Raw genomic sequence first — 18,164 nt, 5'->3', positions numbered from 1 at the left:
CGTGTTGGTAGCTATTTTTGATTACAAAATAGAAAAGATAATTCATGAAATGGATAAAGTTGTCAAATTGCTTGTTATGCAGAGCTGCCTTAAGCTAGGTGACAGACTGGAACCTCAAGGATAAAGTTTGTACACAACAATGTCATACTAAATGAAACCAAAAATAATGCATATGCAGAAAGGATAAAATGATTCATGATAAATGTGTTGCCAATGAACTCAGGGTTTTATCTTCTGGCCAGAGGTGTCTCAAGCCATAGCAAATGTAATATCACAATGTAATGTTTGTCAGGACAATCACATGCAAAATAACAATGAAACCTTGCTACCTATGAAATTCCAGTCAGCCAAAGCAACACATGAAGGACAGCCATATCTACTTGTAGTGGATTATTCATATGAATACTTCAGAATCTCCAAATTACCAAACATGAACTGTAAAACAGTTGTGATTACACATTGTTAATCACAGTTTGCATGGCACTGAATACTGCTGGGATTAATGACCAATAATGGCATGCACGAGATTTACATCAAGTTGGCAACTAGGTCAGAGTGAGGACTGGAGATTCATTGAAATTGAGTCTTATTGATGGGGAATATGATACACACTGTACATCACTGCAGGAGTGAAGACAGGACAGTCATTGAAATTGGGTCTTATTGATGGGGAATATTATACACACATCGTTGTGGATTGAGGACTGGAGATTCATTGAAACTGGGTCTTATTGATGGGGGATATTATACACACATCGCTGTGGATTGAGAACTGGAGATTCATTGAAACTGGGTCTTATTGATGGGGAATATGATACACACTGTACATCATTGTCGAGTGAGGATTGAAGATTCATTGAAACTGGGTCTTACTGACAGGGAATATGACACACAATGTACATCATTGTGGAGTGAGGACTGGAGATTCATTGAAACTGGGTCTTATTGATGGGGAATATGATACACACTGTACATCATTGTCGAGTGAGGATTGGAGATTCATTGAAACTGGGTCTTACTGACAGGGAATATGACACAATGTACATCATTGTGGACTGAGGACTGGAGATTCATTGAAACTGGGTCTTATTGATGGGGAATATTATACACACTGTACATCATTGTGGAGTGAGGACTGGAGATTCACTGAAATTGGGTCTTATTGATGGGAATATGATAAACACTGTACATCATTGTGGAGTGAGGACTTGAGATTCATTGAAACTGGGTCTTACTGATAGGGAATATGATACACACTGTACATCATTGTGGAGTGAGATGGACACTCTTGTAAGAGAAATATATGTCATTTAATAAAGATCAAGATGAATATGTTGATGATAAAACTCATTAAATATTTGCATTGCAAGAAAATCAAATATAGACATAGATAATAATCCTATATTAGAGGGAACAGCCAAAGATTACAGCAATGGATCAACCCACCACCACCGTTCTGAAACAAATTCAAATCTATTTGCATTCACACAACATTCTGGGGAACAATGATCTATAGACCTGCATATTTAAAACACTATATAACCTAATTTAGTAGTTATTGTCTTTTTGTAATTTAAACCTTATTTCATAAATAGTATTGCTTGTTATAGTAGACAGACAGACAATTATGCCATGCCATAAATATACAGAAAGACAATCAATAATACCGAAATTTACTGACCTAAAGCTTTTATGTAACTATTGACTATCGAGATACAAATGTATGCAGTATTGGCACTACACAGAAACTAAGGACCAATTTCATGAAATAATGGACAAAAGATAAGTATATAAGAACCTGCAATAACACTATATCATTTTCCAACAATCACATCTGTGCTTGCTTTGATAACAATATATATAATATTCACCAAATAAATTAAACAAGATATGTATATACAAACCTGCAATAACAAGATACTGTTCCCCAGCAATCACATTTCCAGCTCCTCCTTTGGAAACAACATACTGGTACATTCCAGCACTCTCTTTTCTCAAATTTGACAAAGTGAAGGACACAAATCCTTCTGAAATATTGCCTGTGTATGTAACATCAGGAGCAGTGTATGATGGATTGGCCTGTCCAGGAAAGAAATCTAGAATAATAACATCATTCGGACCCTTCAGACTTCTGATGGTATTTATATCTCTGTCAGTTATTGTCATGTTCATGTTGACCGCTCCTCCAACTACACCAACAGCTGGACTACCTGCATGTATAAACATCAGATTTTATAGACTTTGTGAAATAAAAGGTATATGACTAATATAAACACAATTTGATACATAATTTGCTAAAATATATGCTCTCATAAAAGAAATAAAGTCTAGAAAATCTTAAATCCTGTTCATGTTTAAAACCAAAGACAGAGTGTAATCAGTAATTACATAGTTCACCTCCACTTTATAGAGTGTAATCAGTAATTACATAGTTCACCTCTACTTTATAGAGAGTGTAATCAGTAATTACATAGTTTTACCTCAAATTTATAGAGAGTGTAATCAGTAATTACATAGTTCACCTCTACATTATAGAGAGTGTAATCAGTAATTACATAGTTGACCTCAACTTTATAGAGTGTAATTAGCAATTACATAGTTCACCTCTAATTTATAGAGAGTGTACTTGGTAATTATTGCTCACCTCTAATTTATAGAGTGTACTCAGTAATTACATAGTTCACCTCTACTTTATAGAGAGTGTAATCAGTAATTACTTAGTTCACCTCTTCTTTATAGAGAGTGTAATCAGTAATTACATAGTTCACCTCTACTTTTATAGAGTGTAATCAGTAATTACATAGTTCACCTCTAATTTATGGAGAATGTAATCAGTAATTACATAGTTCACCTCTACTTTATAGAGTGTAATCAGCAATTACACAGTTCACCTCAACTTTATAGAGAGTGTAATCAGTAATTACATAGTTCACCTCAACTTTATAGTGTAATCAGTAATTACATAGTTCACCTCTAATTTATGGAGAATGTAATCAGTAATTACATAGTTCACCTCTACTTTATAGTGTAATCAGCAATTACATTGTTCACCTCTACTTTATAGAGAGTGTAATCAGTAATTACATAGTTCACCACTACTTCATAGAGTGTAATCAGTAATTACATAGTTCACCTCTAATTTATGGAGAATGTAATCAGTAATTACATAGTTCACCACTACTTTATAGAGAGTGTAATCAGCAATTACATAGTTCACCTCTAATTTATGGAGAATGTAATCAGTAATTACATAGTTCACCACTACTTTATAGAGAGTGTAATCAGCAATTACATAGTTCACCTCTACTTTATAGACAGTGTAATCAGTAATTACATAGTTCACCTCTACTTTATAGAGTGTAATCAGTAATTACATAGTTCACCTCTAATTTATGGAGAATGTAATCAGTAATTACATAGTTCACCACTACTTTATAGAGAGTGTAATCAGCAATTACATAGTTCACCTCAACTTTATAGAGAGTGTACTCGGTAATTACATTGTTCACCTCTAATTTATAGAGTGTACTCAGTAATTACATAGTTCATCTCTACTTTATTGAGAGTGTAATCAGTAATTACTTAGTTCACCTCTACTTTATAGAGAGTGTAATCAGTAATTACATAGTTGACCTCTACTTTATAGAGTGTAATCAGTAATTACATAGTTCACCTCTAATTTATGGAGAATGTAATCAGTAATTACATAGTTCACCTCTACTCTATAGAGAGTGTAATCAGCAATTACATAGTTCACCTCAACTTTATAGAGAGTGTAATCAGCAATTACATAGTTCACCTCTTATTTATAGAGAGTGTACTCAGTAATTACATTGCTCACCTCTAATTTATAGAGTGTACTCAGTAATTACATAGTTCACCTCTACTTTATAGAGTGTAATCAGTAATTACTTAGTTCACCTCTTCTTTATAGAGTGTAATCAGTAATTACTTAGTTCACCTCTTCTTTATAGAGTGTAATCAGTAATTACTTAGTTCACCTCTACTTCATAGAGAGTGTAATCAGTAATTACTTAGTTCACCTCTACTTTATAGAGTGTAATCAGCAATTATATAGTTCACCTCTAATTTATGGAGAGTGTAATCAGTAATTACATAGTTCACCTCTAATTTATCTAGTCACCATTAGTTACTGTAATTATTTTCTTTCAGAAATAAATTCATCCTAAGGCAATCCTAGCAGCTTTTCCAAAACTAATGATCATTTTCCACTGGGTTGGAGACTTAGAATAACTATTATTAGAATTATGAACTACTGTTAGGGTAGGATGGTTCGTTATGTTAGGTTGATAGGGCAAAGAGTCACACATTGTGCCCTTACAAACACACACAACTTTAACAAAATGCATTCCTGTTTTGGTGCACCAATGATGGAAGGTTAAATAAGACATTAGTAAAAGACTTGCTGAAGGCTGTTCTCATTATATCATTCCAGGATAAGGATTCTAACAAGCCCAAAAAGTAGCAATCACTCTAACTTCATGGGCTAAATTCCCATAAGAAGGTCACTTGTTTGAGGAGATACCTTAATACCCTAACTGGACAAGGCATCTATCTTTACCATCCCATAAAAGACACAACTGTGGCTGGGATCTTGACTGTTGCTGGGATCTTGAGAGAAAGTTAGCTACTGAAGTGACCTTATACAGTGACTATATTTAAAGCACAATGTTTCAAAACAAAACTAAATTTGTGTCAAACTGCTAACATAAAACTTTACTCTGTAAATGGCAAATTGTATAACATTTATATCTGATTGCATAGCTTATTAAACAAAGTGAAAACACTTCACCTAACATTGTAAAATCAACAGAAAACTCTACACACTGCACCCCTCCCCTTTTGTGGCAACAATTACATTATCTGAAAGAGAGTATGTTTAACATCCCAATGAAAGTCACTGAGGTATACAAATGGTATTCATTTTACTAATGGTATCCACAGATAGCATCATACTTTTGCAGTTATATAAGTGTTAAATGTACATGCCTATGTGATATCATTGTGACAGGGATTGTTATTCTCTAAAGGATTCACAGTACTAACTCTGCTACCATAGTAAATATATGCAAATACCATGATATTACAAATTTAATAACGTTAAAAATCTGAAGGTTGATGAGAAAACTTATATTTATCAGCATAGACTATAATGTATCCTTGATGACAGCTTGTGTGTTGTCAGTATAGACTATAATGTATCCTTGATGACAGCTTTTGTGTTGTCAGTATAGACTATAATGTATCCTTGATGACAGCTTGTGTGTTGTCAGTATAGACCATAATGTATCCTTGATGACAGCTTGCGTGTTGTCAGTATAGACTATAATGTATCCTTGATGACAGCTTGTGTGTTGAGAAAAACGTATCTGCCATAGCATTTTCTAGATCCACATGTGTTTGAGACATGTTTTTAGTTCCACACCAAAGAGTCAGGTGCTAAATTCAATAATCAGCTTTCAGAACTCATGTCAGACAAAGGACTAAAATTCCACCAATAAAGCAAGTCTCTATTGCATTCAATTACAAATAACACTGGTCAACAGTGAAATCATTACTGACTTGAAAAGGCCCTAATCTGTAGTATTTTGGTGTGCCGAACACGAATATAACCGTGAAAAATTTGTATTGGCTCTCGTTTTGAAGATATTCATATACCTCATTTTCTATGTTTCACTGTGTAAATTTCTCCAGTAGGACTGCAGCAACATCCGGAATAATGATGTAACATTGCATAATACCATCATGCTCACATCATCCACAGTTGATTGCATCATTTTCTGATGCAATGCAATACTAATGCCATGCGGCTGCTGAAGTAAGTTGACGTCAGCAGTGTACTATACATGTGTAGGCCTATTATACTAATGCCAGGCGGCTGCTGAAGCTGACGTAAGCAGTGTACTATATAAAGCCCAATCAGATAGGTTCAGCATTTAAAATATTTTAGACGTTGTGCGAGACAGTTCAAGCTACTGTTACATAAAACTTATTATTTTATCCATTTACGTACAATAAAGAACAGTAATGCCTCAAAAGTGTGTTAATACCGCGGACAATTTTTGCTATATTTGTGGGGAAGTGACATTTGCCAACCAGAAGAAAAGTATCAATTCTCAAGTGAAGAAGGCATATCATCTTTACTTCGGATGCAAGGTTGGTGACCAAGACAAGCCTTGGGCTCCGCATATATGCTGTGCTACATGTACAACACAGCTTTCACAGTGGTTGAATTGCAAAAGGTCATCAATGCCGTTTGCAGTCCCAGTGGTGTGGAGAGAGCCAAGCAACCACCTAAATGACTGTTACTTCTGCTTGGTTCCTCCTCTTTCCGGCGGAATAACGAAGCGAAAGAAGTCGAGAATAGTCTACCCAAACATTCCGTCTGCATTGAGACCAGTTCCACATGGTGAGGGACTTCCTATTCCAGAACCTCCAGCAGAATATTCTCTTGATTCATCTGACGAAGACAAAGGTGAGTCGACCTGTTCTTCTCCTGGTCCATCAGCATGCAGTGATCCAGATTTTCACTGTGGTGCATCATCAACCCCACACAGAATAACACAGGAAGAACTAAATGACCTGATTCGTGATTTGGACTTATCAAAGAACAAGGCAGAATTGCTAGGATCAAGACTCCAACAATGGAATCTTCTAGAAGAAGATGTCACAATTACTGCATATCGAAAGCGCCACCAGCAATTGGAGCCTTTCTTCAGAAAGGAAAGTAATCTGATATTCTGTTCCGATATTGAGGGTCTCATGAATGCTTTAAAAATCACTCATGACCCACAAGAATGGAGACTATTTGTGGACTCTTCGAAACTGAGTCTCAAGGCTGTGCTTTTGCACAATGGAAACATTCTTCCATCTATTCCAGTAGCGTATGCTGTCCACATGAAAGAGACATACGATAACTTAAGGCAGCTACTGAATTCCATTGAGTATAACAAGTACAGCTGGCACCTCTGTGGTGATTTGAAGGTAGTTGCCCTTTTAATGGGACTGCAGCAAGGATATACAAAATACATGTGTTTCTTATGCGAGTGGGATAGCCGAGCAAGGGAAATGCACTACATGAGGAAGGAATGGACTCACAGGCAGAATGTAGCCATTGGAGAGAAGAATATCCAACACCCAGCTCTGGTTGAGGCTCAGAAAATCTTGCTACCACCCCTTCACATCAAACTAGGTTTGATGAAGAACTTCGTGAAAGCCATTGACCGGACTTTGCCAGCATTCCGATACCTGCATGAAAAATTCCCTCGACTCAGCGAAGCAAAGATTAAAGAGGGAGTTTTTGTGGGTCCTCAGATTCGAGAGCTTTTCAAAGATGACCGGTTCAACAACTTGCTGGAAGGTGACGCGAAACAAGCATGGAATGCTTTTCGCCTAGTTTCTACAAACTTCCTCGGAAATGTTAGGGCAGAAAACTATAAGGAACTAGTAGAAGACATGTTGATGAAGTATAAGAAACTTGGCTGCAATATGTCTCTAAAGATTCACTTCCTTCATTCCCATTTGGATTTCTTTCCTAGCAACTGTGGTATTGTTAGTGATGAACACGGCGAACGTTTTCATCAAGATATCGCAACAATGGAACAAAGATACCAGGGAAAATGGTCCACTACAATGCTGGCTGACTACTGCTGGACACTCCTCAGAGATGCTCCCGAACAGCTGTACAAGAGACAGGCGAAGAAATCTAAGATGTAGTCAATGACTTGATTTTTTATAGGTAGGCTATTACAGTTGACCTTTTACTATTGGAATGCATTTCGTTATGTAAACATTAATTTCTTGCAGATTACAATAAAACTAGAGCCAATTTTGCAATTTGACTGTCATATTTGTGTTCAGCACATAAAAATTGATAAGAATTGACTAATTTTATTTCAGTAACATGACTTTTGTAAAAATTTGTTGTCCAGTGTAAGATAAGTACAAAAAATACTATTCTTTTCACTAAAATTTAACTTTCATTATCAATCAATCCTGACCAGCCATATCCCAAATATATGCTATTTTATTCTTGCACAATTCTAGACTGGTTCCCATTCTTCTATATAATTAGCACCATGAAGCCTGATAACTGGTTCAGTAACTGTTTAGAATGTTGTGTTCTCTGTTATAAGATTTCACTTGAAATTGTTTTTTCCACCCTTCATGTCAAACATTTGGACTTCCATAGATAATCTAAGCCAAACTTCCATGATATGTAAAAAAATAGGTGACATTGGTTTCGAGTCCTGTAAATAGCACACAGAAATATGTTTACATATTCTAACAACTATGGTTGTTATCACAGAAGCTAGTGTGATTATGATTCCATTTAAACATTGAAATTATCAAAGATGTACATCTCAAAAGGATAGCATTTGATATTGTTTGAAATCTTTTCATAATTATCAGTCATCATGGTTAAATTAAGAAATAACATTGACTTATATCCCCATCCATATTTTAGAAAGGTGGGGATTATGTCCTCCTGCCAGTCTGTCCCTCAGTTAGTAATGTTGTGTATCTCCTACAACTTTAACAAGAGTTGTGAAACTTTGGGATATTATTGGGTATAGTATTAAAATGTACAGTAGTTTCAAATGGATGGTTAAATATCTGAAATATTGTAGGTGGAAATCCGAAAGTTTGCTTGTGTCAGCTTGAATGCCATGGCTATGACATATGCATTGGGCTTTTGGGTTACACTCTCTGGTCTTGCCCAGGGAAGGTGCCTGTGGGTATGCTTCCCCTGGGTTATAATTTGGAAATTGTTGAAATCCCCAGTGAAAATATATATATATATATATATATATATATATATATATATATATATATATATATATATATATATATATATATATATTCTTATGTGTTTAGGCTCAAATAAACACAGTAACACAGAAAGAGTGAAAAAAACAAGGTTTTTAAAATTTAACAAATAATTTATTTCCCTGGAAAAATTCTGGAAAAATTAAAAAAGAACATACGGTTTGAAGAATCAAATCAAAATATAATCCAAGAACAGTCCGAAAATAATCCAAGAATAATCCACAAATTAAATTGCAAAAGTCCTAGTAATAAATGTTCTAATAATTTCAAGTTTAAGTCCTGATGGAAGGTCCAAGATGGATAATGATGACATATGCTGTAGTCTGTACTGTGTTGTCTTTTACAGTTCCTTGTAGAAAACAAATAATGACACTCAGGTGTTGGAAATTCAAATTAAATTTGTAAGCAATGTCTTTCCAAAAATTTTTTGTGTGAGCACTCCTCAAAATATTTCCAGAGAAAAAAGAATTAATCCTTTTGAAATCCAACTGATTTGAAGAAAATTATAACTCAAAATCTGGCTATAACAAAATAACTTGACATCAGTGTAAAAAACCCAAAACTGAGGAATCTCCCTCTATGCATCTCTATTAAAACTAACAAATGTGCAGTAATTGAAAAACTGGAATTGCAAAACACAGGACCATGTGACCATGGTTACATATGAAATAAACACGTACACAGAATATGGCCTTGATTAAACCAATGACTTTTTTCCGAGAATAAAAGTAAAAAATCATTTAAATCTTAAATCATGTAGTCCCATCCTGACCTTGACAACAACCAATCTTTTAAAATAAAAATAGAACTTTGTTTAGTAATTTTGAATCAAGGTCAGGATCCAGGTCAACACCTGGTGTTTATGAAGGAATGATTAAGGTCAACCGATTTTCTGGAAAAATATCATCTACAGTGAATAAATTTATAATAAAATAGCATGTAACAAAATAAAAAATTTAAAACTGACAAACAATTAAAATAATATGAATTAAATCAGATATATGTAACAATATTGTCCTGAAGTATGAGACAGACAAATTTCCAGTACAGAGCCTGAGGAAGGAGGCTTGCTCTTCAGGTCATCACTTGGAAACTGTTGAGATACCTAATATAGGGCTAAATTTAGTTATTTCAGGTGTATTTATATTAGTTTTAGAAGAAAAGATATATTTGTGTATCAATTTTCTGAATTCTCTACATAAATTTAATAACAGTATGTCTATGATAGAGGAGTAACTCTACAGTCACTGTTAGATTTACAGGCAGAGATTTAAGGTCAATACTAGGTTACCAGCAACTATTCAAATGCTATGGTGTCAAGTTACAGTCCAGAGAAATTGAAACAAAGGAGTCAGTAGGACAGTTGGAAGATGTGTTTGTAAAGCTAATTAAAATCAATTATAGCAAGTTTGCCATAATACTTAAACATTAAAATGACCATTTGAAAGGAAATTTGAATCTCTTTTAGTAGGTATAAAGTGCTTAAAATAGAGTTGAGTAGTTATAGTTTAATTTTGAAGTAATTTGCTCAAATGGATAAAGTTTACAAGTAATTTCATACTCAAAATAATATTTTTGTAAATTCTAACACACAGCATCAGTGGGAAAAGTGTGTATGGAGAGTACATATGTGGCTTTATTTTGGATTATAAAATTTAGATTCTGTGCATTTTGATATGTAGATTAGAGTTAGATAAAGGGTCTGCACCTAACCAATCAGACCAGAATATTACTTCATTAAATGTAGAAAAAGAAGAAACCCTCTTGCTTGTGACTAATTCCCCATAGCGCAGTGACATCAGAAAGGCTCTACTACATACCCATTATGTAGTTCTGAAAGGCACGAGGAAATAAAAGTTGACATATGTCCAGCACAGACCCTGGGTTGTGCCCCAATGGTTCTGAACTTGACCCTGGCTCATAACATGGAAATTTTTAAATCTCATCCTAAAAGAAGTATACAGAAGTATACACACATTTAATGTGCACAATAGATATATATATATATATATATATATATATATATATATATATATATATATATATATATATATATATATATACTAACTGGATAAGAAAAGGGATATATACATTTCAATATTGAAAAAATGTGTCTCTGGGTCAATCCTTACCCTTACCTGTATATATTGCAAGTATGGTGACATGCAATGACATGTCACTCACCTATTTCTAATTGTCTTTCTATATCTCACTGTGGATTACACTGATTATGATGCTGACAAAAGCAATCATCCAATGTTAAAACTGCACAAGTGACACTGTCCACATGTTGAATCAGGGTGCATGGATACTTGTGTAATTTTGTACGAAATCTTCCAACTTATTCTGCTTGTAAGGTTTACGGACACTAACCTATTGGCTGAATGATGCTATACACATCAAAACTACTGAGTGGTTCTTCAATGTAAACGGCACAGATTTGGGTTACACTTAGGGTGCTATTTTTAATTTTGAATTTAACAGAAGTAGTGATATAAAAATTGATTTTAAATATATGTAAGACAAGGGTATAGAATTTGCCATTATTTGGACATCATTATATTTGTTTGGACCTATCTGAAAAGGCCAGGTCTCAAGTCAAAGGTCAAAATTATTTTTGTCTGTCCAGACTGTCACCCAGAAGCTTTTGTTAAAGATGATGGAATTAATTTCCCCTAGAAAAGCACAGTTAGAGTATTATAAATATATCCAATGAGCATGATCAAGGTCATGTGTTAAGCATACTCACTTTTTATATTAGGACTGTAACTCTAAATTCATTGAAGGTTACAGTTTATTTAAAAAATGTTCAAATCATAACTTTAGAATTTATCATTTATTTTCAATGTATTCTCATCAAAGTTTAGATCTAACCTCAACATTATCTAGTTCTGTGTCTAGAATGTAGCTCATACAATCTCAAGGATGGTGAGACAAAACAAAATCTCAAGGATAGTGAGATAAACAATAAAAATTCATGCAGCATGGCCTAAGGTCGTGCCACATAGCTCACTTATGATCCAGTTTCAAAGATTGGTGGGTTTTTTTCATGGTTGGGATGTTCTGCAGAAGCTGTTCAAGTAATAAAATAATACACTGGAAGGTGTGTGCATCTTGTAATATTATGAAGATACCATTGTAAACTAAAGCAAACGGTCATCTCAGGATTACTGTCTTGTTGAGATCTTGGCTGTAACTTAAAGCCATTAAAAATAGGATTATCCAACATTGTACAATTTTACATAATGATAATTTGACTTTCATAATCTTAGCCACAAAGTTATGGTCACACACCAATATGCATATAATCTTAGCCCCAAAGCTATGGTCACACACCAATATGCATATAATCTTAGCCACAACGTTATGGTCACACACCAATATGCATATAATCTTAGACACAAAGCTATGGTCACACACCAATATACATATAATCTTAGACACAAAGTTATGGTCACACACCAATATGCATATAATCTTAGCCACAACGTTATGGTCACACACCAATATGCATATAATCTTAGACACAAAGCTATGGTCACACACCAATATACATATAATCTTAGACACAAAGTTATGGTCACACACCAATATGCATATAATCTTAGCCCCAAAGCTATGGTCACACACCAATATGCATATAATCTTAGCCACAACGTTATGGTCACACACCAATATGCATATAATCTTAGACACAAAGCTATGGTCACACACCAATATACATATAATCTTAGACACAAAGCTATGGTCACACACCAATATGCATATAATCTTAGCCACAAAGCTATGGTCACACACCAATATACATATAATCTTAGACACAAAGTTATGGTCACAGACCAATATGCATATAATCTTAGCCACAAAGTTATGGTCACTCACCAATATGCATATAATCTTAGCCACAAAGTTATGGTCACTCACCAATATGCATATAATCTTAGACACAAAGTTATGGTCACACACAAATATGCATATAATCTTAGCCACAAAGTTATGGTCACTCACCAACATGCATATAATCTTAGCCACAAAGTTATGGTCACTCACCAATATGTATATAATCTTAGAAACAAAGTTATGGTCACACACCAACATGCATATAATCTTAGCCACAAAGTTATGGTCACTCAACAATATGCATGTAATCTTAGCCACAAAGCTATGGTCACACACCAATATACATATAATCGTAGACACAAAGTTATGGTCACACACCAATATGTATATAATCTTAGACACAAAGTTATGGTCACAGACCAATATGTATATAATCTTAGACACAAAGTTATGGTCACGCACCAATATGTATATAATCTTAGACACAAAGTTATGGTCACACACCAATATGTATATAATCTTAGACACAAAGTTATGGTCACACACCAATATGTATATAATCTTAGACACAAAGTTATGGTCACACACCAATATGTATATAATCTTAGACACAAAGTTATGGTCACACACAAGTATTCATATAATCTTAGCCACAAAGATATGGTGACACACCAATATGTATATAATCTTAGACACAAAGTTATGGTCACACACTTCAATACGCACATAATCTTAGACACAAAGTTATGGTCACACACCAATATGTATATAATCTTAGACACAAAGTTATGGTCACACACAAGCATTCATATAATCTTAGCCACAATGATATGGTGACACACCAATATGTATATAATCTTAGACACAAAGTTATGGTCACTCACCAATATACATATAATCTTAGACACAATGTTATGGTCACACACCAATATATATATAATCTTAGACACAAAGTTATGGTCACACACCAATATGCATATAATCTTAGCCACAAAGTTATGGTCACACACCAATATACATATAAGTCTTGAACCTAAAACCCATATTGGAGAGATGAAACTGAATATGCTTATATCCATAATAATCTGTGTTTCGCATACTAGTGTCATGGTTCTATCTTAAATATTAACATATTCATTTTTTTAATTCCAGCTAGAGCTCTGAAGCTGTTTAAGATATTATGTAGAATGTATGTATATGATATGGAGAGTGTGTTACATATAATGTTCTATGTCATTTCTCAAGGTCAAGATCAAATCCCAGAAGTGTCATGTTAAATTATGAAATGATTATTGATGCATTTGTTTTATATCTGTCTTAAGTTAGGCCTATTATGTAAACAGATTGTCATTTCATACTTCTGTTAATATTTGATTGTGTAGTTCACAACATTGTGATAGCTGTAGGGTTTTATGAAACCATGCCTACGTATATACACTATCATAACTAGAAGGTGTGCCACACACCATATACAGGACCCCTGCCGCTTGGTTCAGTTCATGACAAGGCAAAGGAAATTGTAATTACATGTATGTGGTTTTTTGTTACCTTTTTGGGAGGACAACTTTTAAACTACTTAAAGACCATTTAATGAAAAATTAACTAGTTTTACATCATAATTAGAGATGCCACAGCCATGACTTCAGTCTCAAGTTCAAGGGCACAGCTAGGGAACACATAAATCAGCAACCTCTGTCCATGTATAATATTGCAACTTTAGTCTGCTGTATATCTAGATTTAATTGTCTAATGCATTCACAGTCATATACTTTGGCACATAGGTTAAGGTCAAACAGAAGTGAAATAAATGGCCTTTTTTCTTATCTAGACTGTCTCTGTTTAACTACATCATATACTGTATTTTGATGTTTGACCTAGTTCCACAATTTATGATACTGCTGGCTGAATTGTAGCTCTAAGATTAAGGTCACAGGTTGGGAAAAGGGCATGTCATGTGATGGGCATAAAATGTGCTGTGGTTACTTAAAGTTTCGAGGCTGTGTCACATCTGATTGTTTTTAGTGTCATCTTCAAAATTCTTATGTTAAAGACTTTAAGGGGTTTCTCTACATGCTTTTGCCAAAATTTCATGTGACACTAATGTGAAATAGTTGGTGCTTTGGGTATGTGCAACCTAGCCAACTTTGTCATAGCAATTTCATCAATGTGTTGTGCATGCAGCTATAACAATATAGGGTTAACAGTTGATAAAGTGAAGATCATGCAGACATGCTGCTTTTGCTGAAGATTTCTTTCTTAAAATAACTTATGTCCTACATCGACATAAAAGTCATTTTATACAATTTTAGTTTCCACAACAATCAGATCAACAATATACTTTATGCTCCAGAAGAACCAGGTGGAAAATGCATGTTTTAGCATATCCCTCAAAATACACTGGAATTTTTTTATATCAAAGTACTGGAATAAATATTTATTATGTCAAAGTCTACAAAGAAATGTGTGTATGAGACTAAATATAGATACCTTTCTGCAGCAGATTAGGCTTCTGGTGTGTATGAGACTAAACATAGATACCTTTCTGCAGCAGATTAGGTTTCTGATGTGTATGAGACTAAACATAGATACCTTTCTGCAGCAAATTAGGTTTCTGGTGTGTATGAGACTAAACATAGATACCTTTCTGCAGCAGATTAGGTTTCTGGTGTGTATGAGACTAAACACAGATACCTTTCTGCAGCAGATTAGGCTTCTGGTGTGTATGAGACTAAACATAGATACCTTTCTGCAGCAGATTAGGCTTCTGGTGTGTATGGGACTAAACATAGATACCTTTCTGCAGCAGATTAGGTTTCTGATGTGTATGAGACTAAACATAGATACCTTTCTGCAGCAGATTAGGCTTCTGGTGTGTATGAGACTAAACATAGATACCTTTCTGCAGCAGATTAGGCTTCTGGTGTGTATGAGACTAAACACAGATACCTTTCTGGAGCAGATTAGGCTTCTGGTGTGTATGAGACTAAACACAGATACCTTTCTGCAGCAGATTAGGCTTCTGGTGTGTATGAGACTAAACACAGATACCTTTCTGCAGCAGATTAGGCTTCTGGTGTGTATGAGACTAAACAGAGATACCTTTCTGCAGCAGATTAGGCTTCTGGTGTGTATGAGACTAAACATAGATACCTTTCTGCAGCAGATTAGGCTTCTGGTGTGCATGAGACTAAACATAGATACCTTTCTGCAGCAGATTAGGTTTCTGGTGTGCATGAGACTAAACATAGATACCTTTCTGTAGCAGATTAGGTTTCTGACTCACTTCAACCTTTTTACAAGATCTAACTTCTGGCCTAGAGCCTCATGATAATAACTAATGTTGGTCGCATAAAAAAATCCTTCTGTACAATGGCAGAAGTTCCAATCAGGAACCACAGTTCAACACTGGTTGATGAAGACTTTGTGAAAAGGTCAAAAGCTCAGGAGTCAGAAACTTATTTTGGTACAGAAATGTATTTATATTTAGTCTCATTAACAGCAAATGGTTGTAGAAGGTAACAATATTCATTCTAGAAATGTTTAAATTTTGCTGCCTATGAAAGCCAGGTGATAAAATAATTGTCACACCTTGTTCAAGACATCTTCATTTAATGTTGTCAAAGTTTTAAGAAATGTTCAATTTGAAATGTTTTAGTTAATGTTGTTTCATATAACTCTCATTACAACCAAACGTCTTTGACATCTGCCAGGTAGAACTTATTTTGGTATTTGTTCACAATAATTTAAGACAAACTTTAAAAATAAAACAAATTATCATTTACAATCTTTGTACAATTGCTGTATATTAGGAGAACAGAAACAGTCTGCCCATCTGATTTTGTCAGAGGGTGAAGTAGATCCTTGTTGTTTTTAAGCCCAAAATATTATTTTTATATTATTTCATTTATAATAGTTAATTATTTTCAATATAACCGGATACAATATGTTCTTTTACCCACAAATTAGATCAATTACTTTAAAAACTATTAGAAAGCTGGAAATGTATAAGTTTGGTGTTATACTGTTCTAACCCCCTTCCCCTGAAATTTAATGTGGACATTCCATGTGCAATACACCCAAGAGACAAACCTCTGAGCTAAATTTAACATGTGTTACGTTATTTCATTTCATTATATATTACAACCCCTTTCTCGAGGTTTTGTTTCCTTGAATGCATATCTGAACTACTCGACCGACACACAAGGGCTCGTATCGTTGCTTACAATTTACCTGTCATACATGTACTGTTGTTATTATATAGTACATGTATGACAGGTAAATTGTAAGCAACGATACGAGCCCCTGTCAACGTACATGGAAAATAATGAGAAATTTAATATTTTAAAATTTGTAAATGTCCCATTTAAATCACGGACAAAACTTAATAATATTTCACATGGTCCAAATCAGCCCGTAATTTGCGCCTAATAACCTGGTTCGCAGCAGCAACCACAGTAACGCAGACTTCCCAGTATGTCTGCACCAACTGCAGTAGGGACTGTCACTCACGTATAGGCCTGCACAGCCACAGCAGACGATGCCAACAGAGACAGACAACACCCCAAGGGCGCTATTCGCATGGTCTTTCGAGACCGAGTCGCCAATGATGATGATGATGAACCTGGTTCGAATCAGCTTGTCACCGATTCATGTGAAAAAGATAAAAACATTATATATATATATTGATCACTTACCGTCTAAAAATTGACACAAAAACGCTAATAGGAATAATATAACTAGAACAATCATCTTCTTCCGCTGACATGAAGTCTCGATATTATATTGATTCAACCCGTAAAATCGAAAGTACCCTGCAATATGGACGGTTCGATTAGTTGAAACTTCTTCTACAAAAACTCTGGTTCCGGAACCGGTAGCGTTTCAATTACCTGACAGCCACAACGGTCCATTTAGAATCAGAACACATTTAATTTTATTATATATTCTCTGCATTTGTTTCTCAGGACTGAAATTTCCGTTGTTACCAAATGATAATAAATCATATATCATTCTACAGTACCTTCAAAAATGAACTAACAGTGAAGTTTTTTGTCATAGGTTCACCGAAATTTCTTCGAGAGGTTGGACTCTAGGGTAACATTAGAGCGCAAACCATTAGAGCTTATCATACTAGAGCGCAAACAAATATTTTTTGTCCTACTAGAGCTAATCTTATGAGGGCGCATCCCATTAGAGCGCGAAGAACTAGTATCGCTAGAGCGCGAACTAATCAAAAGAATTTTGAAGAAACAAAGTTTTTATTATTCTCGTTCGGGGGCTTGATCTTTGATCTTTGCATTTTATTTTTTTACGATGTGTCGTACTCCTACTGTCCCTGGAGTTGGTCTCTTTGTTTTCCTTCCCGGTATATTTCTTTATGACATATACTTCCTTCTTCAGACACTAGGTCTTGCGACTGGTTTCTATAACATGGTCTCTAAATTATAGTAGTAGTAAAGGGGGATACATTAGCG

General features: G+C 34.7%; 1 protein-coding gene across 2 annotated transcripts in view; it reads right to left on the bottom strand.

Annotated features, from left to right (window-relative positions):
• The window catches only part of LOC149772628 (cell adhesion molecule CEACAM5-like), an 89,061-nt gene extending 71,574 nt beyond the window's left edge, over nucleotides 1–17,487 (bottom strand). For both annotated transcript variants that reach the window (XR_016417659.1, XM_089947569.1), the window contains exons 1-2: nucleotides 17,385–17,487; nucleotides 1,905–2,210 (exon numbers count right to left, since the gene is read on the bottom strand). Coding sequence is in view for 1 of the 2 variants with exons in the window: in XM_089947569.1 (XP_089803695.1) it covers nucleotides 1,905–2,210; nucleotides 17,385–17,439 (361 nt within the window). In the remaining variant the exon portion in view is untranslated. The remainder of the gene's footprint in view (nucleotides 1–1,904; nucleotides 2,211–17,384) is intronic.
• Nucleotides 17,488–18,164: the final 677 nt, after the last annotated feature.

The sequence above is a fragment of the Sinohyriopsis cumingii genome, unplaced genomic scaffold (assembly GCF_028554795.1).
Source record: "Sinohyriopsis cumingii isolate HCF-2022 unplaced genomic scaffold, ASM2855479v2 utg001339l, whole genome shotgun sequence".
In the NCBI taxonomy this organism is placed as follows: domain Eukaryota; kingdom Metazoa; phylum Mollusca; class Bivalvia; order Unionida; family Unionidae; genus Sinohyriopsis; species Sinohyriopsis cumingii.
Note: the sequence above shows the minus strand (reverse complement) of the source record. Positions and strands in the feature narration are given on the sequence as shown.